Source organism: Anas platyrhynchos, chromosome 21 (assembly GCF_047663525.1).
Source record: "Anas platyrhynchos isolate ZD024472 breed Pekin duck chromosome 21, IASCAAS_PekinDuck_T2T, whole genome shotgun sequence".
Taxonomy (NCBI): Eukaryota; Metazoa; Chordata; class Aves; order Anseriformes; family Anatidae; genus Anas; species Anas platyrhynchos.
The window spans coordinates 12,164,153-12,187,455 of record NC_092607.1 but is presented as its reverse complement, the minus strand read 5'-3'; the positions used below and the strand labels follow the sequence as shown (position 1 = coordinate 12,187,455).

The 23,303-nt window shown below is 40.0% G+C and overlaps 1 protein-coding gene across 2 annotated transcripts; it reads left to right on the top strand.

The window, feature by feature from the left end:
• Positions 1-973: 973 nt before the first annotated feature.
• Positions 974-20,273, top strand: CBLN4 (cerebellin 4 precursor). Of its 2 annotated transcripts, XM_027473339.3 has the most exons (4): positions 974-1,397; positions 2,917-3,033; positions 5,832-5,967; positions 6,058-20,273. In XM_027473339.3, exons 1-4 carry the CDS (start codon positions 1,116-1,118, stop codon positions 6,264-6,266), a joined length of 744 nt encoding a protein of 247 aa, XP_027329140.1. In that variant the 5' UTR covers positions 974-1,115; the 3' UTR covers positions 6,267-20,273. The 2 variants fall into 2 exon arrangements, with proteins under 2 accessions (XP_027329140.1, XP_027329142.1); XM_027473341.3 differs by having other exon boundaries at positions 5,832-6,201.
• The last annotated feature ends 3,030 nt before the right edge of the window (positions 20,274-23,303 follow it).

The following is a 23,303-nucleotide window of genomic DNA, read 5'->3' as shown; positions in this document are numbered from 1 at the left end:
TACCTGGCAATATTAATCCTCAAAGGGAAGGCAGGACAGTCCTTTCAGTGATGGGGGGTCTGAACGAGGGGCATTGAGGGGGGCTGCTTCCCTCCTCCTCCTACCCAGTGCCGGGCTCTGGGGCATCAGTGGCATCGCACACGGGGTCAGGGTGTCGTGCCAAAATGCAAGCCACAAAGAAAAGCACGGCAGGTCTGTGCCCCGGGAGACTCCTCCAGGTTTAGAAGCACGCCTTTCCACCAGGCTGCAGTTCTTACCCCCGCCTCCTTTTGGAAACGAGGGACGTTGCACTGATTTGTTGCTTTCCCTTTGGCTTTGCAGCTGCTTAAAAAGTTGCCTGGGAGGACAAGTGTGCGAGTCGGCGGAGGGGGCAATTTGAAGAGGAGGGTTTCTGTTAATGGAGCCCCGCATCTGCCCAGCTGGGCGAGGGACGGGCAGGTTTGTTGTGACATAACTCTTTGGGGAATTGTGGCGGAGAGAGGCAGAGAGAGAGAGATCTGGAGTCTGCAGCACCCCGGCGGTGGTATCAGACACGGGATCTGGCAGCTGGGGGGAAGCTGCCACCTCTCCACTCCGCCACTCCGAGCATCCTGGATCTCCAGCTCAAAGAGGAGAGCGAGCCGGCAGCGGCAATCATGGCAACGCCAACTGGTTTTATTTCTTCGTGACCCCTCTCTTCTCCTCTCTCTCATCAATAATTCACCTGAGGGCTTTTTTTTTTTTTTTTTTTCTCTCCCACCCACCCCCCCTCCTTCTTACTCCCTTTTTTTTTGATGTGGAGAGAGGAGAGAAAAGGGGGCGCCGGGAAGTGTTTATTTTGTCCGGCTGCTTTTTTGCGGCGGGTTTGAAAGAGGAGTCGGGTAAAAAAAAAAAAAAAAAAAGACACAAAGTGGTGGCGGGGAGGGGGGGGGAGGAGGAGAAGAAAAAGAGAGGGGGGAAAAAAAAAAAAAAAGAGTCAGAGGAAAGAAGCCGGAGGAAAAGCGAGAAGACTTCGGAGCGGCGGTGCCGGGAGGTGCGGGTGCGGGGCAGTGCGGGGCTGCCGGCGGGGCCTCCCGCGGGTGCGCGGTGGCCGGAGCGGGGCGCGGAGCGGCGCGGAGGGGCCGCGGGTGCCGACCATGGGCTGGCGGCTGCTGCCCGCCCTCCTCCTCCTGGCCTTGGCGCTGGGCGGCCCCGCGGCGAGGGCGCAGAACGACACGGAGCCCATCGTCCTGGAGGGCAAGTGCCTGGTGGTCTGCGACTCCAACCCCGCCACCGACGCCAAGGGCTCGTCCTCCTCCTCCCCGCTCGGCATCTCCGTGCGGGCGGCCAACTCCAAGGTCGCCTTCTCGGCCGTGAGGAGCACCAACCACGAGCCCTCCGAGATGAGCAACAAGACGCGCATCATCTACTTCGACCAGGTGGGCTGCGGAGCCCGGAGGGGGGTCCGGGGGGGATCCCCGAGGGGCTGGGGGGCGATCAACAGGTGCCGTCCCCTCGTGTCCCGCGGAACCGGGGCGCCCTGGGGTGATGCTCGCGGGGAACCCCAGCCCCAAAGCTGGGGAAACGGGAGGCTGGGGTCTCCTGAGGAGCAGGGGGCTTTAATTCCAGCCCCCCCCCGGGGAAGGAAGGGGCTGCCCGCCGGGGAGGGCGGAGCGGGGCGCGGAGGGGGGCGGCCGCCGTCGGGGCTCCGGGGCCGTGCGCTCTGTGCCCTCCGGCCCCTCCCGGCTCGGCGGTGGATGGCACCCGGCAGGGTGGCGAGGTGAAGCCCGGCCGGGGGGGCTGCGGGGCCGGGAGAACCTGGGGGAAGACCGCCGGGGCCCTGCGAGCATCCCCGGGGCAGCCCTCGGGGACCCCGAGGCGCTGGGGGACAGGCGGTGCCCGGGTGCGGGCAGCCCCGTCACACTTCGGTTGGCTGGTGGAGCCTTGGAGGGGGAAGAGAAGAGCAGTTTTTAAGGAAAAATAATTCCTGTTTTCTCTAAAAACCACAGGTTCCTAGTACAGCCCTTCTCAGTCAGTCATGCTTTAACATGCAGGTTGCAGCACGTATTTCGTATGCCAGGTCCTGTCCTAGGGCAGGTAATTGAGACTGATAGTCATTTTACTTCCTAGATCATATCAAAATGAGCAGTAAATTATCCTGACAGCCGAAGCCAGATTTGTTACGTAGCTTTATGCTGGCAATCTGAATCGCCCTAACTTCGTGGGCATTCCTCGTGGCTTTCTAGGGCTGTGTCTGGCATAAAGGAGCCTGAAAATACCAATTAAAAATAGAGCATAACCGAGTGGGAAGAAAGAAAAAATTAGTCATTTAAGAAGAGATTTAGCATATATATGATGCACTCATCTGGTACGTTCCTCTTGGTTCCCTGTCTCTGTTTAATCAAACCCAAATTATTATTAGTGCTTACAAAAACAAAGCAGCAAAAGCTCACAGCCAGATCTCGTTCATATGCCAGGTATTTTGGTAGCTCAGGCTGACTCTGAACTGGTGAATGAATTACAGCATTCACACACAGCCTTCCTCACAGTTTGATACTTTCAGGAAGGTGGTGGTGTCTTGGCCAGTGCTTTTTAGCCAAAACCAATATGCCACTCCCAGAATCAGTGTTTTGATGTCATTTTTGGGGTATGATGAACAAAAAAAAAATGCCTTTTTTTAATATCCTCTAAGCATGTGTAGAAGGAAGATCTTGTAGGCATGTCATAGTAGCAAAGTAAGAAACATTCTCCCCCTAGCTTACTTATAGTAAAGTTGTAAAATAAATATAAATAAACATCCATTTTATCAGTAATATTTCAACTTAGTTGATAGAACAATGAATGAAAAATCAGAGATGTAGATGGACAAATATCTGTGGGGAAACATTTAATAGTCTATATGTATTATTTAGCGCTGAACACCTGTACTAATTCCCATTGTGTACTTTCTGTTTGTAGATCCTAGTAAATGTGGGCAATTTTTTCACATTGGAATCTGTCTTTGTAGCACCAAGAAAAGGAATTTACAGTTTCAGTTTTCACGTAATTAAAGTCTATCAGAGCCAAACAATACAGGTACGTTGATCAAGTATGACTATAAAATCTTTTACTTAAATTGTTTATTCACAATAGAATCTTGACGGAACACAAGCATTTAACAAACTTTCAAGGAAGAATAGCTTAGTTTAAAGCAACTTGTGGTGTACAGTTCCCAGCAGTGGAGTGAATATATTTAAACCATACAGCTGGAATGAGGCAGGATTCTCACCTGAGATAAATTGCCACAGCTTCACTTCTGTACTCTAAGTACTAACTATCTGGTGTAGTGTGAAGTGTTGAATAGAATGAGATAACCAAGGGTAAAATATATCTCTGAATTTCATTTGATTGCATAAATACTATTGAAAAGTCATATTTTTCTACTGGTTAAACTCATTGTCTTGAACACAGGGGTTCTGGGAATACCTACCACAGTTGCTTATGTTGGTAACATCTTGTCACCTGGCTGTCAGATCACAATGCCAGATAGATGCTCATGAAACCAGACTGCTGTGCTCTGCTTGTTCTGCCACTACACCAGAATGTTATGCTGCTTCTAGGGAACCTTTATAGCATTTTAAACTTGCTAACTTGCTTCACTATATAATGCATAAAAGATACCTCATATACTAAAAAAAGGTGCAATTCTATGTTTTCATTTGCAGCTTAATAGCAGCTGAACTGCTTAATTAAATATAAATATGTACTATCTTAGAGGAAAAGCCTCCAAGTTCCTGAACATCACCTTGCTGAGCCAAAAGTAAATTCCTCAAAGTCATTCCTTAATCTTCACCCCAGGTCATGCCATTTCTGTGACATATATGCTGGCTTTCTAGATTTGGAATAATGTTTGTAGCTTCTCCTGTTTCCACCTGTGAGACCATTGGATTCATAGAAGTATCTGACGCTTTTACCCTGCTCTGATTTCCTCCTGAATGTGGTTTCCAGTGTACAGGGCTGAGAGGAAACTGATTTCTGCAGGAGGCGTGATCAGCCCTTTCGTTGTGGCAGCTTTGGCTTTGGTTTGCCATGAAAGCTCCTGAGAAAAGTGTAAATGGTACAGAAGTCAGAGAAAGCTGGTGTAAGACACGTTCCCATCCCTGGGGAAATTCACCTTCAGTTTACAACTTGAAATCCTGCTTCCATTCAGGAAAGGTCTTCCATTCAGATAAAAGTCTTAGATGAAATATTGACATCGTGAACTCCCCTATAATGAGCTTGTAAGCTATTTAATAGGATCAAATGCTGTTTCTCTCACTCTCTTAAATGCTGAGGGTTGAAATGGCCTAGAATAACTGTATGTCATTCACCTTCATCAGATTAAAAATACGTATTGCCAGGAAAGATGTTCAGGCTTGGATTCTGGAAGCCTAGTGCAGCCCTCAGTGCTTTACACCCAAGTACTCAAACCTGACAGTCTGGGGCCTATAACAGGGAATTTAATGACCTACCACATGACTTAAAATCTTTCTTAGATCAAGATTTTCAGAAGTGGTGGATGAATTTGGGTAGCTCCATTTTGGCACAGTTAATGTAAATCTGAGGCAAACCTGTGGTATGTCTTCTGCTGTAATCCAAATAGCTGTAAGATGACCTGCAGGGAAACCCGAACAACAGAGATGGTACAGAACAAATAACATGAACCTAAATTAAGCAACAAGTGAAGTCTTGGTGACCTTTTCATGTGTGTGATAGTGAAGGGGAGGACTGAAAACCATTGCAGTAGAGCAAACCAGCTTGAGTCTCAGTCACATGCAGACAAACACCACTAAATCACCTGAAGGCTTCCTACATAAGTGATATTACTATGCCCCTGAAACATCTGTTAGTGCCATTAAGTATCATTAAACTGAAATTGGTTCCCTGGGGATATCTGATTAAGTGGATTTCCCAGATAAGCAAATCCCAAATCAGGGCCAGATTCTGCTGCCCTGACTTATGCTGAGCAGTAATTTATTCCACTGTGACTCCCATTAAAATTAATATAAGCACATGCAAGGTCAGAATACTCAGTTTAACCAAGCATTTCTTAATTCACCCTTCCATGACTGTATTATAGTCATTTAAAAAGAAAAAGAAGTGGAAAACTAATAGGAAAAATGAAAATGCCTGAATCTGTCCATTCTTTTGACCCCTGTCCAACTTTTTATTTACACAATTGTCTGTGTAGTGTGGCTTTCATAGAAGAGGCCCTGTGTACATCCAGAAGTGTTTTATGGACAAATGGATTCAGTATCAAAACACAGTGTGGTGGTTCCTAATGCTGAAGGTCTGTCCTAGACTTTAAAATCAAGCTGCAATCAATAACGGAAAGGATGTATGTTTTGCTCTCAATGAAGTGTAAGCTCCCAGCCTACTGGGAAATCTCATTAGGAGCCTACATTGTATCTCTGGGTGCCTAAGTTTCTTGAAAATGTCTTCTTTGTTCATAAAATACCGCCTTTAAATACCTTCTGAAGTAGGCAATGTGAAACGAAACTGAGGTACTAGCTTACAGGTCTGTATCACCAGAGAGTTAGCATAGATAGGGCTGTTCTGCCAACAATTAATGTGGTCATGCAACTGATGACAACAATATCTCATTTACCTTTCACACTGTCTGAGCCCAAGCCGTTGAAGTCAGTGGGCAGCATTGCACTGACCCCATTTAGCCGCAGATCAAGCCCATGAAACGCGTCCACACCACATGAATGTAATTAGTTAAAAAGAAACAAACAATAACAACAGCGAACAGCAGGACCTTAAACAGACCTCTGGCACTGCAGTTAATATTCATTGAGACTTGTTGACGTTTTCTTGTTAATTAGAGCTTTTCAGTGTTTTTTCTCTCGTAGGTTAATTTGATGCTAAACGGAAAGCCAGTCATTTCTGCTTTTGCTGGGGACAAGGACGTCACACGTGAAGCTGCCACTAATGGAGTCCTGCTCTATCTAGACAAGGAGGATAAGGTTTACCTGAAATTGGAGAAAGGTAATCTGGTCGGTGGATGGCAGTATTCTACGTTTTCTGGCTTTCTGGTCTTTCCCCTGTAAAGTCAATTTTCCTGTGACATTCATCCAGGTGTGGACTCATCATTGCCCCTGTTACATGAAGATCATTTTATCATCATGGGATTGATGTTTCTTTATTGTTTTTTCATGGGTGAATATGGATTCTCTTTATGGATTTTGGCCCCATCTGAACTACTCAGAAGTTTCACAGAATTTCGTGTGTTTAAATACAATATATTTGGATTGAAACTAAAGCAGACGATAAATATCTATGCTTAATGTTACAGTCTAAAGCTGCCTGCAAGATTTATTCAGATTTCATTTACTGGACTTATTGGATTCATGAGAGAAGTGGATTTTCTTTAATTACGAAAAGACTGGCAACCAGGTCTATAATTTAGGAGAGTTTGAGTTCAGACTTCAATCAAGAGTTAGTGTGTTGCTGCCAAAGAACTGTATATTGATATATTGGTCATACATGTTTTTGTCACTGGGACTTAAATGACATGATTTATTCCATTGTCTTGAGAAAGGTAATTATTATTGATACGTAATTGACTTTAATTCTTCTCTGCGTGTAGTCTGTTGGATGGCTCACCCATATATCTATGCTCTGTCACAGGTCACAGTCATGTCTAGCTCACATAAAGCTAAGAGGTTATGATTGTATTTTAGTTGTGTATGTAAGGTATTCCTCTTTTCCACATGGTGTTTTCTAAAAAGAAGTGCAGATTACTATAACCATTAAGAAAAATACTCTTACCAGGGTTAAAGGTGATCATTCAGGCACAACTTTGCAAAGCAGCTTTGCCCTTCAGGAAATCTCACACATTAATCTCACAATTTTAATTAATGTGATTGATAATAACTGCTTTATTAAAAATCTAAGGGATTCCTTCCTTAGACACAGCCACTTTATTAGCTGGAAATGAGACCCCCCTCTTTGTAATTATGTCTATTTTTCAAACCTTTTGTTGTGTTAAAGGTATTATCTAGTTTTGCCTTAACTCCACAAGTGTATATAATTTTAGATCATATGTTTAACAAATATTAACTCCAAATAGCCTGTACCTAACTTGGTGCAATATCTTTTTGGCTTTTTGTACAGGTCATATGAACTCATAAGCTTATTTATTATGTCATTGTTACATAATAAAGATTAATATATGTTAGCTGAATTTTTGACCTTTGGATTTTGGAAGTCACTTCATGCTATTTTTTTATTGGATATAATTATTATATGCAAAGTGTAAGCTTTTAGGATTCACAGAAACTGTCCTCAGAGGCAGGCAAACTGTCACAGTTTAGTCTGGCAGAATCCTACAGGTGATCAGAATGATCTAGAAGTAACCTATGCATTTTATTTGAAAGTATTTAGGTAGAAATCCTGGCTTCACAGAAGTTAGTGTTAAGAATCACATTGATTCCAAAGGAATTTGGACGAGACCTGTGCTTTAGGTTTTGCCATCAGCATTAAACTCCAGTGCAATGACATCGAATATCAATTGAAAATGATCTTCACACAAACTGCTAATGAAACCTCCCTTCCCCATGTCCAAAAGTACACAATGAATTTGATGGACATTTGTGCCTTGCATATCATGAAGGATATGGTTCTAATTTAAAACATACTGTGTAGTTGAGAAAAATTCTGGATGCAAGGATATCCAGAAATCTAGGACCTCTTCTAAAATCCAAGCTTTGGCTTGAACTGTTGTTTTAGTTGTTTCCAATTCCTTCACTTGTTAGCTAAGCGTAGCATATCATATTGCTCTAACTGTTGCAAATGGTATTTCACTGATATAAAGTCTAATTGTGGCTGATGGTTGATGCTCCTGATAAAATTTTAGAGAATCACTGGCATAGAATAATGCCCAAATTCCTTATTTTTCTGGATCCAAAGTACAGGGTGGCTTTTATTTTTATTTATTTGTTTATTTATTTAAATTTCAGGAAGATAGGTGGGTATGTTCACACTCCTACAGGATAAGTCAGATGAGGAGAAGGTCATTTAATAGACACAGTGTAGTTTCTGCATATAACACTGAAGTTTGAGAGAACTGGAAAGACCTGCCAAGAAGGCAAATGATTTACTTCTTTGAAAAACATTTAAAAATGTTTGTTATGATTAATCAAAGTATATCACCACTACACCAAACAAATGTGTATATATACATATATATATCTTAAAAAAAAATGGGATTGCAGCACATAATATGCATGATATTATGAAAAATATATTTGCCATAAGAGTTGATTCAGAGGGGAACATCAGTATTTTGTATAAAATCAGTAAAATCTGAAAGCTCACTTTACCCATTGGTATATATGTAATGTAAAGGAAATATTGTTCCTGCACAGATGGAAGAAAAATGATATTAAAGGTGTCAGTATATGTTTTGGAATGATCAAATGCATCTAACTTCTTTAGTTTGTAAACATCTGAACTCTAAAAGCTGCCTTTAGCATTCAGCAATAATACTCACCTATCTTAATACACTGTTGATTTCCCCTTGGCAAAACATTTCTGATTGCTTGAGTCATTAGCAGTTATTTACTTTAACAAGAGAGTCTAGGAAGTTATTCAATTAAAGAGATATATTTTGATGGAAATGTCCTAAATTTTTCTGCTCAGACTCTAAAACTGGAATTCCTAGCTAATTATTTTGGTAGTGAAGGGAACAAAAAGTGTCAGGGAAGGCACTGAGAAGCAGCTTGTGTCACCTGTGCACAGCGCTGGGACCTGAGGTGGCCTCTGGAGGTGGGCAAATGCACGCCAGTTGTCTCAGCTCACATTTAAACATTTCAACAAGGACGCACTCTGGCTTTTAGGTTATAGTTTGAGCTATCTTCCAGACTCTGAGCTCATTTTCACTGCGTTGTCCCACACTTCAGTTGCTTCTGTAGGAGTTTCTCCCAGAAGAGGTGTTTAGCATAGCTCATCAAGCCTAGAAGGAACTAGGTTTGGAAATCACCATTTTCCCTTTCTTTCCTCATTCCTTTTCCCTTTGTCTTCCCGTGTTAATGCTACAGCAGTCAGCTTTGTAGCTGATACAGAAGGCTGAGTGTGCAAGAAAACATTCTGGCCGTGTGTGGTTATCAGTGTTATACTGTTATCAGTGGCTTCTTTACAAATGAAATCAGTATTTTTACCTTTTTATCTGTATTTCAGTTATGCTTCATCCATATTTTATTATAAAACCAAGGAAATAAAAAGGAACACTTTGTCATGCTTAGGTGATGTTTTTTAGCAGAGCTAGGTATCTGGGAGAGCCAGGAATGCCCCGATCTCCTAAATGCATCCTGTATAGAAAACAGCTCTCGTCTTTGAGTCCTGTTTGCCAGGATGAGTTGAGGATGTGTGTGCCAAATGGCTGTGGAGCCAAAACTGATACTGTTTAAAAGAACCTGGGTAACAAAGGCATTGAGGTAGCTTTGAAAATTTCACAGACACTTTTCTCTTTTTAAAGAAAGGAAAAGCTAACTTTGAAGTATGGAGAAAGAAAATGCAACATTTCTTTATTTTTAATTGTTTATCATTATTATTTAGGCAACAATTTGTATTTGTTTTGCATTATGGCATTTTCTAGTAGTATCAGTATAATATTTTCTGAGTGTCAATTAAATCACCTTCCCCAGGCCATGGCATAAGTCTTGTGACTTCAGTGTCACTGCTGAGACAAGGGGAACAGGTTCAGGAAACAACCAGTGCCACATTCAGAGTGCAAACACATCCAGTGCTCTTGCTTGCTCCTGTTCAATCTGTGGACTGCTCCTTTTTCTGACAGAAGGCATTTTTTGAAAGGATGTTTTGGAATGAATAGCATATTGCTATATTTCCTCTTACATATTATCTAGATCTCTATTTTGAGGAAGATGAATGCAGCAAACCTGGATGGTTTTAAGTGTCCTGAGAAACTCAATATTAGTTATTAACTCTGCTTTTTAAAGTTATTTTTATTTTTATATTTTTCAAGTCCACAGAAGAACACAGCTGCAGAATGTATACTATTGTTACAAACAGAATTTAGGATAGAGAAGATAAATGAAAGAAGCAGTGTATCATAATCACAAGATGGAAGATGAACCATTAACATGAAATATGGGCTGAGGCAGAGAAGCAGATATATTACTGAGGGTTTCAGAGTATATAAGGGTTTCTGAGTTGGTTACATGGTTTACTTTAGCAATTCATTACACTTGCCTTTCATGTTGTAAGAGTTCTTTATAATATTAAAACTCTCTGTCTTCTAAGGACAACGTTAACCAAATGACTCAATGTAAACAAATTAAGAACCCCAGAGAATGAGTTTAGTGGCTGGCACGTGCCACGACACTCTATATATTTGTATCATTGTTATCCAGATGGAAAAAGATCCTCTGAGAAAATGCATTTTTAGACTCTTAGACACTGAGCTAAAGTTATGTATCTGTTGCTGGTTAGCAAAGTGATGGGGTGGAGGGAAAACCTTTCCTACCTTAGAACACTAAGGGGAATGCATACAAAGGATAGTGATAAAATCAGTCACCGTTATATAAGCGATGGATGAATAATGGAAAGGTGGCTTGAATAGTCTGGTTAGTGAAAGCTGTGATCTAAGGCGTTTGATGGAAACAATCACTATTTTAATCTTCATAGTCTGGGGAAGGGAAAAAGCCAGTTGCATCATTTTTAACAGGTTCTTCTCCTTTTTCTTTCTGTCTTGTTGTTCAGCTTAGCTGCAAAAAAAAAAAAAAAAAAAAAAAAAAAAAAAAAAAAAAATCTAAGAAGAAAAGTTCATTTCTGAAGGGAGATGGGATTATTTTATTTTATTTTTTTTTCTCCCCAGTGTCTAATGTGGGGAAAAAAATCCATAAAAGGGGAGGAAAATGACAAAGTTCATATTCATTCAACTTGACTTAACTCAAATACATTCTTGACCTATTGTCCAGTTTAGTGAATTGCCTGTGTTCTGCTTATATGCATAATACTTTTCCACAATGCATGATGCTGACCCATCCTGTTAGGGCCACCATATTGTAATCTGATGGCTTTTATCCTGCTGGAGGAAACTAGATGTAGAAGTGTAGTTCAGAGCACTGGAGATTGGCAAATAAAGCAGCTTTATCTCTGTACTTACACGTGTGCATGGATTTACTCCTGCAAAGCAGGGCTGTCATCCCTGGGGCATTTGTGGTGCAGAGGGCAAATACGTGTATGAACATTTACACACCTGAAAACAAGCTGAGTGTGGTGATTTCTGAATTCCCACTGACACAAGAAAAACTCAACTCTAACCTCATTGTGAGGACATTTAATGTCCTGATGCTGAAAGGAGGCAGATCTCCATGGGATCTGGGCAGAGTGACCAAAACTCTGTAGAGGGGACAAGACCTGATGGCAGAAGGAGGGCCAAGGTCTTGAGGCCCTCTGTAGAAGTTTTTGAGCAGTTTTATATCAGTTGGACATGCTATCCCTCCTTAAGTTTTACTCTATTTAAAGGTCAATTTATTATTATTATAAATTATCTAATCCCTTTCTTTGCAAATGAAGATCTACTTACAGTGAACATATTCTCAAACAAAGGCAGTCTTTAAAATGAGCACTGTCTGAAAAATAATGCTATGAAAGAGGACTCCTAAATACACAGCAAAGCAAAATTTCTCTTAGATTGGAGGCATGCAATAAAGTATCAACACAAATTGAAATAAAGATACATCTCCTACACAACCAAATGTACAGAAACAAAATTGGTTCTGGCATCTATCCCACAGACCTGCAAACCAGCTAAAAAGCTTGGTACAACAGAGTAACAACTCGTGATGGTGGCTGCTCCCACTGGGCAGCAGCAAAACCACCTGGCTGAACTGATCTGACTCCTGCTAATAAGATGCGTTTTGGCATGAGGAAGGCTGGTGCTGGAGTCAGAGCGTGCCCCTGCAGCAACAGGGCTCCATGAGGCTCCATCAGAGCCTCTCAAGCACCTGAACAGACCTGACTAGCCCTTGAAATGCTCCAATCTACAGCAGAGTGCAAAATGTTCCTTGAAACGATTTGCTATCAGGGAACACTGTTTGGATTCAATTACAATTTAGAAAAAGCAGACCCATTAGAAGATTTTTTATTTTTACAAACAAAAGGGAAGAATTGTTTTGGATCACAAAACTTCAATAACTTCAATATTTAATTTTAAGCTCACACTTTATTTTGAAAGTGAAAGAATTAAAACAATAAAACATTTAAACTTTTGAAATAAATATTTGAAAATAAAATATTTAGACTTGTTTAAAATAATTTATTCAACCAGAATTTCATTTGCATAAAGATTATACGGTTTTGGTGGATCATTCAGACTTTTTGAATGATTATATTTCCAAATCTCTTGTTATTTTTTATTTTGATTGATTTATTTATTTTTTAAACAGAAAGCACAGGTCTTCCCACAAGCTTTACTTCAATCCTATTCACAGATTTGCTAAAGCATGCAAAACAGCTTATTGAAAAGTCTGCATAAAGTTTTCATAAACTGTAGTTTTTGATTTCAGACAATATCCTTAATAGCATGAGGAACTGTGCTTTAGTCTTTGGGAAGGATCAAAGTGCAAATTTCCTCACCTGAGTAAGCCCAGCTCACGTTAAGCACACCTGGCTTAGAGGTTTCACTAGAGCCTCACTGAAGTTCAGCAGAAGGTTTGTGAAGACCTTCAACACAGGAGGGTCAGGGGGGTCCAGTTGTCACACAAAATATGATTTTGTGCCCACAACCTGACTCCACCTTCAGCCCCAGTTATTGCTTCAAGTTAGGGCCACCCAACTTAGGTACAGAAGGGTCAGGTCAAAGTTTTGGCTTTCCCCTGAGCTTGTGTCTTTTAGACCTCAATAAATCTTTAAAGCCAGAAGGTTATTTGGTGGTAGGTAACAAGGGAAAATCTTCAGAGATGCAATGCCCATCCAGATCAGCCGAGCCTTCACCTCAGCATGACGTGAAATAATGCTTGGTGCTTTGCTTGCTTGGTGCTCTTCGTGGCTGTCAGAGCTTGTGCTTTACTGGAGGTTTCTGCTGAAGGTGAGAAAGCCATCTGCCCTCTTATGAGTAGCTGTCAATAGACACATCCTCATCCCATACATTCCTAGTGACAATAGAAACCTATTTTTTACATAGTAAATAAATCAGTAACCATTTAAGTACTGTAGGGCTGTGCAACTTCAGGAGCAAAACAGAGTCGCCTGTAAGCTTAGTCTTTTTCTCTCTATTGTAAATCCGAGCTTAAGGTGTTCAAAAGGCATTGTTAGATTTTTTTTTTTTTTTTTCTGTTTTCTTCTGGAAAGGCCAGCTAAGGAATTTGGTTTTCATGATGCCCCTTAGGGTCCCCACAAAGTAATAAGTCAGCATCATTTTCTAGCTGCAGTTGATAACATTTATTGCTAATTCTTTAAACCCTTCTTTAAAAGAAAACAACTCTGCAACCTGCATTGCACCCACAGGAATAATCTTTCTTTTCCTCAGTTTGGTAATTCAATTGTGACTTGTAAACTTGTGCAGTTGTAGCAAAAAAAGTATACAGTCAACTCCAATCTATCTTGAGGAAAGTAAAAAGTGCTTACCACTACTGGTGTAGTAAATCCTGGCTGCTTTATTAAATAAATGTAGAATTTCACTCAGAAGCCTTAAGGAAGAAGAGTTTTAGAATATCCGAACAATTTAGCACATTTTAAAGCTGAATAAAGACTGATTCAATTTCCAAGTGAGATTTAAACTGATGGCATACCAAATCCAACTTAAATTAACTTGAAAAGTGTGGGCATTATTTATGTCTTTTGAGTTGTGAAAGGCAAACCAGTCTACCGGATAAATTCTTGAGTATCATAATCTTTTGGGTACTGGAAAAATAAAGACTCTAAAAAAAGATCCCACGACAGTTTATAATTTTAAGTCAGCCCTTAAATAGTCTTTTTTACATAATCTTTACACATGTGAGCAGGCCAAGACCCAGTGGACAGTTAAGTACAAGCATAAGGCTAACTGCTCAAGTCACTTCACTGATTTTAATATACCTGTTTCTGTGCCTAAAGTTATGTCACTTCTTAATTCTTTGTTTCATCAACAGAAAATACTTTACAGGGATAGGAAATACTTTAACAAACATTTTGACATGTTTCTCAGAGATGAAATGTCCTCCCCTCTTCCAGGAGCTTCTGAGAAGCTGATTTGTGAACAGTGCAGGTGGACTTAGGCACCAGACCCCACCTTCAGAGAATAATGGAGCCAAGATGACTCACTTTAGTATTCATGCAATATCCGCTCTCTTCTAGCAAAGGAAGGAATATGACAAGATAGGAAATATTAAAAACACCCCCCTTATAAGCCAGGTGGGGCTATGGGAGCAGATATTGCTTTAGCTATGGTGCTGCTGCCCCCAGCCCTCACCCTACTCAGGCTCTGAGCTGGGAAGAGGACCGATGCCAGCACAGGACCCACAGCAGTGCCCTGCCCGTCTGCAAAGACCAGGCATGGGAAGTTGCTGGCTCTCATAAGGATGTTCTCATGGTGTAATATGTTGGCACAAGTCACCTGTTGTTCCTGGTGTCAGGGAGGAGAAAGAGGTCCCTCCTTCTGGAGCTGACCCCAGAGGGAAGTTTCTTTCTCTTGAGGACCAAAGGAGTTGATCTTGAGGTCACTGCCCTCCCATCGGCATTGGTGAGCCCTCTCCTGTTTGGGAGGACTCCTTCTTGCCCAGCTGGTGGGGAGATGATCCCTGCAGAATTTTTTTGCTGTGTCTTGAAGCCATTTAATTTCTCTCCCACTTGCCAAGAAGAACACAATGAGGGTTTCTTGCCAGAGCACTTGGTCTCTTAGCTGTACCATGCCTGGAGACTTGGCTCCTAAATCATTTTGGGTGCTCTTGGGTTCACCTTCTGCCAGGTGAACTAAAAACTGGGTGTGATCCTGGGGCATATTCCTGCAGCAATAGGGTGTTCCCCTTGGCCTGGGGAAGCAGAGCTGCTGGCCAAAGAGCTGCAACCCTGCTTTCCTCTGTGCAGCCTGTGACGGGAGAGTTTGCTCTGGCAAAGCCCAGAGAAAGGGACCCCTACAAATTTATAGAAGGCAATGTATCTTGTTCAAACAAAGAAAGGGGGAAAATAAAGACAGAAAAAAAATCTCCTATGAGCAGAATTTACTATCATTACTTCTTTCACATTATTGCAAAAAGCTGGTGAAGTCTTACAAAAGAGTCTTCCTATTCTTTGAATGAGTCATGGTAATAATGTGAACCTTATGCTGCTTTCTCCATCTGTGGAACCTCTCTTATCTCAATACAGTCTAACAGTGCAGAGGTGTCTGTATTGTAGCCGTAGAGAAAGAGAAACTGAGTCATAGACAATTTGCTTGGTTGGTTCCCAGACACAGAGGGAGCTGTTATCAGACAAGGACACAGAGCTCAGGCTCCCAGTATCTGTTCTCCAGCTCTAATCCCTTTGCACCTAGCAATTATAACTACTTGAAGCAATGATCTTCATTGTGATCTCTCATATAGACTTCTGCAAAGATGATCTCCAAGCATTTCATGTATTTTTATTCCTGCAAATAACCAAGGCTGTTGCCCGCGTAAAAGTACTGGCACAGAGTGGGTTACAAAATATATTGTCCTTTAATGTATTAAAGATACTTTCTCAAAATTCATACTGGCATTGGGAATAGACAAACTCCCTTTGGCATTCCGTCTGATGTTGTCTATACGGATTGAAGCGAGTGGTTGGCATTTATCTTTGAAATGGTTAGGAACTGGATTATTTATGTATTTATGCATCATGGTTTTGAGATGCTTATTCTTTACCAACAGATAAGGAGTCCCAGTTTAGACTTATAAATGTAAGTCTGGGTGAAGCTGTAAAACTGGAGAATATTACTACACTGCTAGGAACTGTTTTGTAAGTGAGATTAATTTCTGTGGCAATGAGTTGCCAGGTCACTGGCCTTGAACATATCTCTGTGGTTAAAATGCAGTTGAAACAGTACTTTAGAGACAATTATGAATGGCCTTCAGTATTGCTCGTATGACTGCATTTAATTAGCTTGTAAAATGAGATTTCTGTGGGAAGAGGCTGGCTGTCCTTATTAGTTAAATATGTAAAAACTAGTTTTGTCATTAAGGTGAGCTAGCTAAATCTAAAATTGTGTCCAGTAACCACTGAATGTAGCTGAAAGAGGGGGAAGGAAGGAGCATTGCCTTGTGAATGTCCTTGGACTCTTCTTTAAGAAGCTGCTTTTGGGAGACTGAGGACCTGAAATGAAACAGTTTTAAATCACTTTAATTTATGGCCAGACTCCAAGTTCAATTCTCCACAGCTGTAAAAGTTGTAGCAAAATGATGCTTGCCCTTTAAACATTGAGTGCTCAAAGTGCTCAAAGGCAATGCAAAAAATACTACACCAACAATATAATTTTTTCCTGTTTGAAGCTGATGAATTTTGGAACTAGTCACAGAGAAAGTGAGAACCAGACAGCACAGGGACATTTCTTTGCTCCCAGCTTTCTTCCCACCTACTATTTTACAAAAAATATTGCAGAATTCAACAGCTTAGTATAGCAAAGTTTTCCTTAGCTCTATGCTCATTACTATGGTTCTGTAGGCTACAGAAATGCCTGTAAGCCACATAAAAACATTAATGCACTAAGTAAGTGTCAGAGCTCAAAGAGCTTAAAACCTGGTGCAATGTTCTGCTTCAGTCCAAATCAGCACACAGGTAGGGGACCAGTGGCACAAAGGCCACTAGCGTGAGCAGGGCTGGGGAAGGGACAGTTCAAGCTGTGCCAAAGCCAGAAGGGTATGCTCACACTCACCTTGGCTGCTTAATTTGCAAGCCTGGGGAGATTTGGGGCTATAAAAGGAGCACAATTGACTGCTGAGTCCAGGATTGGAAATCAAGCAAGCTAAAGTGTAAGAATGAGGTTACAGGAGCCTCCACAAGTGCTTTTTTTTTTTTTTTTTCTTTCTATAATGTGATCTCAAGCCTTCAAAAATAGGAAAACCTATGCTTTATTGCAGTGGTCTGGCCAGAACTGACCTACTCAACAGATGATACATGTGTCCAACAGATCCTTAGAATGCAATCTTCTGTCCTGTTATGGAAAATTCCTTCCAGAAAGTGGAAAGAATTACAGTGATGTGTGAAGAGAGTTCTAAGCTGCAGTCTTGAATTTTAGATTTCTAGGGAAGGGGGAACTGAATTCAATGCTCAGAATCCTAATTGACCCTTGTGGTTTTAGTAAAAGTCATATCAAAACTGAAAATGGAATTACTTCTACAGAAATGGTGGGAAAGTAATCATACATATTTCATACGGGGACTTCAGCTTGATTCATTCTTATTCCAGTTTCTGCATATTTACAACTTGGCAGAGCTCTCAGGGTAGACTGGATGATTTGCCTTGAAGTATGTGAGATTTGTCAGTAATTTGAGACACTGGTGTGGATGCCCATTTACTCTGTCTTATGTGTCCCATATTTTTGTTGTGAAACAGCATGCCACAGCTTCCAAATGAATGCTCTGTTTAGGGATAAAATAAGCTTACAACTATGTAAATGAATTTCAGAGGAGTGGCAGGGAGGTTTATGTTGTCCCATACTTAAGGCACTTTTCTCCTGAGCAAATACATTCAACATTTTTAGTGTACTCTAATTTGTATACTTTATATCCTTGGTTGATTCTCTTCTCAAACTGCTTCTATGCAGAAAAAGCCATAAGCAAACAGCAGCACTGGGAGAGCTTGGTGTATTTTGCCTCAACATGTTGTGCAGAGCATTGCGGCATGGTCCCCGGGTGTGCAGATGTGCAGGTTGAACAAGCCGTAATCAAGGGAGCAGCAGTGAAGAGCAGAGAGCTGACAACCCATGCAGTTAGCATGGCCAGTAAAGCACAGATGTTGGGACTGAACCAGGTATTTGGTTCCTTTCCAGACCAAGAGTTTGTTCATGACACTCATTCAACAGATTTAAATGCAAAGCATTTGCAAATGCAGAGGCAGATTCACAAGTCTCTAACTTGCCAATTTGTGAATTGGGCCAGCTCGGCACTTTCCATTTGACATGGCTAAAATCTTCTTACTTGCTTACACGAGTCTTTGGCTAAAGCCTTCCATTTACTGGGTCTGCAATTTCTCAGAAAGAGAGTGAAGTACTTTCTTTCAAACAGGGATTTGAAACCTATATAGACTTTATTCCTAACCTGGAACTGAACCATGTTTCTTTTCTCCAGACCTAGATGTGATGGCATTTCAGCATCACGGATAAGCTATTTTCTTTATGAGAAAGACTGCAGAGCCTATAAAACAGAAGTCAAATTAACAGGCTTGAAAACAAGGATGCAGAGAAGTTGATCTGGTATTTCTGTGTATTGGGGATTGACATTTGCTTTCATTATGGTGCTAACAACTGAAGTTGTTTGCCTCATCCTTTCTGGATACTTCAGGCATTCAGTATGTGGCCAGAGCTTAGAAAAGCTGCATTTCAAGGAACTCAGTTGCTTGTCAAGGAAATTAGTCCTAATTGTTAACCAAGATATATCGAGCCACTGATGCACTCAGCATCCCTGTTACATCCTGCTGATTGCTTTCACAAAGTTCTGCTCTCTGCTGTCTGCTGAGGTATTCTGAATGCATGGTGTAGGCACAGATAGCACTGTCTCAAATAAATAGCAGGTTACTGATAAATCTTCAGCCTATTTACTAAGGCTGCCCTCCTGCAGATTGCTACACTGAGGCAAGTTGTTGGACAAAGAGTAGAAGAAGGCAAAGAGCTGTACAGAACAGGAAAGGGGTTACAGAAAATCTACCCCAGAGAAGAATACAGCCTGCTTCTGATTTCTGTCAGGTCACAACTCAGTGTCTTCAATGCCCTAAGTAAAAACACAGGTAAATGCATCTGTGTCTGTTTGAGTTCACCCAACAAAGCCATAATAACTACCACGTGTCTGACTAAACAATTGAGGCTTATATAGCTTAAAAATGGCTTTATTGTCATATGGGAATAGATATTTTCATGTTTGTGAGGGATGGCAAGGGCTACAAGTACTGTGAACAAGAGACCTCATGTAACAACAAAATTTGGTACTGCTGTAATACTATTAGGAAAAAGTCTTGCTGCAAACTGAAATTGTAATGCTGGATCATAACCCATGTGTAGTCCGGTTCTGAATGCGAAGATTACAGGTCAAAATTGAAGGCTAAAAGTACAAAAATAACATTTCAGGGTAAGTAGCTAAAACCTTTTATAAATAAGAAGAATTGAAGGTTGCAGGTAGTTTCTTTAAAAAACAGCCCTGGTAAAGGACAATGTTTGAAAAATACAAGTAGATTCCAGTAAGAATCTGGAAAGGTGAGTCCTTCATAAGTCCTTTGTTCTGTTAAATGCTTATGTTCTCCACCAATCCCTTCCCGTCCTCACCAACACCTATGGATTTAGCTGTGCAAAGTCTTTAGGATTCAGCCCTGAGAGGATCTGCAGCTTTTCTTGATTCTGGTAAAAACAAACCCTGCCTCATTGTCTTTTATGAAGCAGAGCAACAGCAGCAACATCTGGCAAAACAGACACCGGCTTGTGTTATGTGGCAGCTTTCCTCATGGTGCTGTTTCACCCTTCTGTAAGATGCAGAGAACAGTTTGCTAACATGTCAAGTCTCTGGTGAAAGCTGAGATCTTTTTTGCCTCGCAGTGTTGCAAACTGGGCCATAACTTAGTCCATCCATGCAGCTGCCTAAGACCGTTTAATTGCTTTATAACTGAGAAACAAATTGTGGTGATTTAACTGTGTTATAAAAGAGGCTTTGATATCATTTCTTTGCAAAGTGCAAAACCCTGGCTTTTTTTTTTTTTTTTTTTACTTGAGAATTTACTGTCTTTTAAAATTTCAAGTTAATAGCTCTTCTGACAAATGTGAAAGAACTGTATTTATGACATTATCATCCTAGTTCTTACATACCTCAGTCTTGGGATATGTCAGCACTTTTATTCAAGTGTTAGCTTTTGTTGTATTTTTTCCTTATTCTAGTTTTAATGAAAATTTTAAGAATGTAATGAAAATATAATCCTAATGTTTAATTATGGCAATTGCTTGTAGGGTTTATGCATAACAAAAATGTCAAGGACTATACATTCTACTGGAAAACCTTACTTTTAAGCAATGAGATTAATTATTCTTGAACATCTCGGAAGTTTATTGCTTCAGATATAAGCATTCAATGCAGCTTTTTTACTATGATTTCTCAAAGACAAACAATGTAAAATAAAGATAATTAAAGTATCTTGGACAGACTTTTTTTTTTTTTTTTTAATGAAGTGTGTTGCCTTAAAAAAAGAACCTCCTTAAACAAATTTACTAGAAACCACTTTGCACACAAAATTTTATGCCAGGCTAGATCATAATTTACTTTATTCTGTGCTTTTAAATATACCATTGTTCATTTACATTGCTGATCTAGATGCCAGTTTAATTATCTAATGTCAGCTTCTGTGAGACTGATAAAACTATTAAAACAGAAAGTCAGTGCTAGGGTGGAATAGCACTACTAAAATTGAAAAATAGCCCTTTAGTTCTGTCAGCAATACTGACACTGCTAAATTTCCTTCTAATATAAAAGGTGTTCAGTGTAAGTGCTACTGAATGGAAGCCCATGACCATATTATGAAGACACATGAAGCTAAATCTGAGGGCTGCGCCTTCAAGAATTGCACTAAGCTATTTTACTGTGGTTAGGATTTTGACACTAATGTGATTGACTGCTGTATGCATCTTCTGGAGGAGGAAAAAAAATCCATTAAAACGTTACACTTAAATAAAAGCCCCCAGCAAATTACTTGCTGCAGTGACATGTTTGCATGAGAAAGAAGCAAGGACATAAGAAGCTTTTTCAAAGCAGTGGTATACGTTTCCTGATTAAATGTGCAATTCTTACCTTCTCATTGTGCATTTTAGTCATAACGTCTAGTTATAACAAATTCAACCTGATTTTTATCAATTTGATTTAAAAGTATATATCTTTTCCAACAGCCAGGTTTAGTTTCTTCTGGAGCAGCTTTTATTTTGTTTAATCAATGATATTGATTTCCCTTTAAATATAAGGATTGCACAGTTCAACACTGGATGTAACAACAGTATTTTAAAGATGAAGTGACTGCCTGGTTTGCTAAGGTCTCTTCTCAATAAATCTCCCTTGGTTTAACAATTTTGGTTAGAATGAATCTTCATGAATTAGTGTCTTTTGATCCTTGATAGTGAAAGCTTTATAATATGGTAAAACAAAGCTCATAGCTTTTCTGTATACATTTTAGATTATTTTTTTCTAATTAATTTTAACTAATTAAAAACTATGATATGGAATTCCTGGGCCTCCTTGAGTTTGCTTCTCTTATTCTTTTAAAATATTCTCTTTTTTCTTCCTCCTGTCGTTTATGAAATTATGAAAAATTATTAGCCTATGGTAAGCTCCTCCTTGTCTCACTTTTCTAAAAATTTCTTGTAAAAATGTTGGAGAAAAATCACCACAAACAAACAAAAAATCCAAACTGGATCCCCAGCTCATCCTCTTATTATGTTAGGTGTTTTTATTCAATGCACGTGAAGGTCTACTTAATATATAGGAATATATATATATATATATAAAGGTAATAAATAGGAATGCATTCTCAGCCAGCCCTCGTCCCCATTTTTCTTTCTTTCTTTCTTTTTTTTTTTTTGGCCTTCCACCACTTTTTCCTGCAATAAAATAAGAAAAAAAAAAAGAGAATTCTTTATATTCTCCCCATTTCATTTTGTTACAAGTTTCCCCAAAAGAATTTAAGACATGTTAGATAGTGGTGGTTGTAGTGAGGGGCCTCTGTGCTCCAAATAACTCTAATTTTCCTACACAAGAAATTGAAAGGACCTAAGCTTTTAATTCAAGTTATTAGACTGGAATGCAGATGAAAGAAGAATGCCTATTTCATTCTGGATTGAAACTTCTGAGAAACCTTTAATGGAAAATTTCTGAATGGATTTTGAACACCAAAAAGAACTACAGGAAAAAGAAAGAGGAGCATTTGACCATCTGCAGCATGACATGTTGAAGTCTGATCTTTTTATCCTTCTTGTAAAGAAAGGCTGATGTCTTTTCAGAAGAGGTATTTTCAGTTTCTGCCGTTCATGGTTTCTGTGTGCTGCTTTAAGCTGAGCTCAGAAATCTGGAGGGCTAGAGATGTTCATTCTTAAAAACATTAATATTTATTAGATGTAATTAATGCTTTTACACACTACTTACACCTAATAGAAAAGATCTGTGAGCTTGCTACAAGGTGTGAAATGCATCTATTTATAGTATTCAGAAATACATTAAGTACTTTCACAGCCACTCTACATAATCAGCACGAGAAAAAGGAAGCTATAAGAAAACAAAAAAACCCAAAGCTTTTGAATGAAGCTCACTCCTGTATGGAGGGGTGAGTTAAATAGGGATTCAGCGAATCAAAATCCTTGCACTGATGCTGTGCAAAGGGGTAAAATTCATCATAGTGGAAATAAGAGGGAAACTATAGCAAGACTTGAATTAGGAGATATGAAATTACACCACTAAATTTTATGAACTTTTAAATTCCAAATGATACATCTAACATAAAAACAACAACAAAAAATGAAATAAAGGAACCAAAATATTGGTTTCTGACAGAGAAAAAAATTAATGAATTATCATGGCAATGTGAATTGCTGAATATTTTTGCTGAAGGTAAGACAGGACAAGTACTGGTCAGAAGATTATCATCCTTTCCCATATAAGTATTTGGGTTTGCTCCATGCTGTCCTATACAGAGCTGAGCTGATTACACTCTTCTGAGAATCACTAGAGCAAGCTGTCAGTAAGACATGAAGTGGGAGTTAGAAACGTTTGCTCTCCATATGCTCTGATTTGAGAATATCTTCAAGAGGATGACTGTGAGCAAGGGCTGTGTGTTTGGTGACTTTGGGTCTTCCTAACAGAACAGCAGTTATCATAGAAAACACACTGTGCTGATAGCAGACTTACAGATTGAATGGCATATACATATTAGCACAATTAAGCATGCTTCCTTTAACATCGACTGTTTTTTTGAAATCAGTGGACCTACTCCGATTTATTCTACCTGGAGATCAGGATGATATGCTTTTGTACAGTCTCAGGAAAGAGAGCAAGATCATGTAGTTTAAGTTTAAGTACTTTAATGTAGTTTAAATCATCCTTTAGTTTCTCTAGCTCCCAATTCATGTTTGTGGCTTCCTGTCTTTCCACTTTGTCCTGGGACCCTCAAAATTGTCTTTCTTACATCATCAA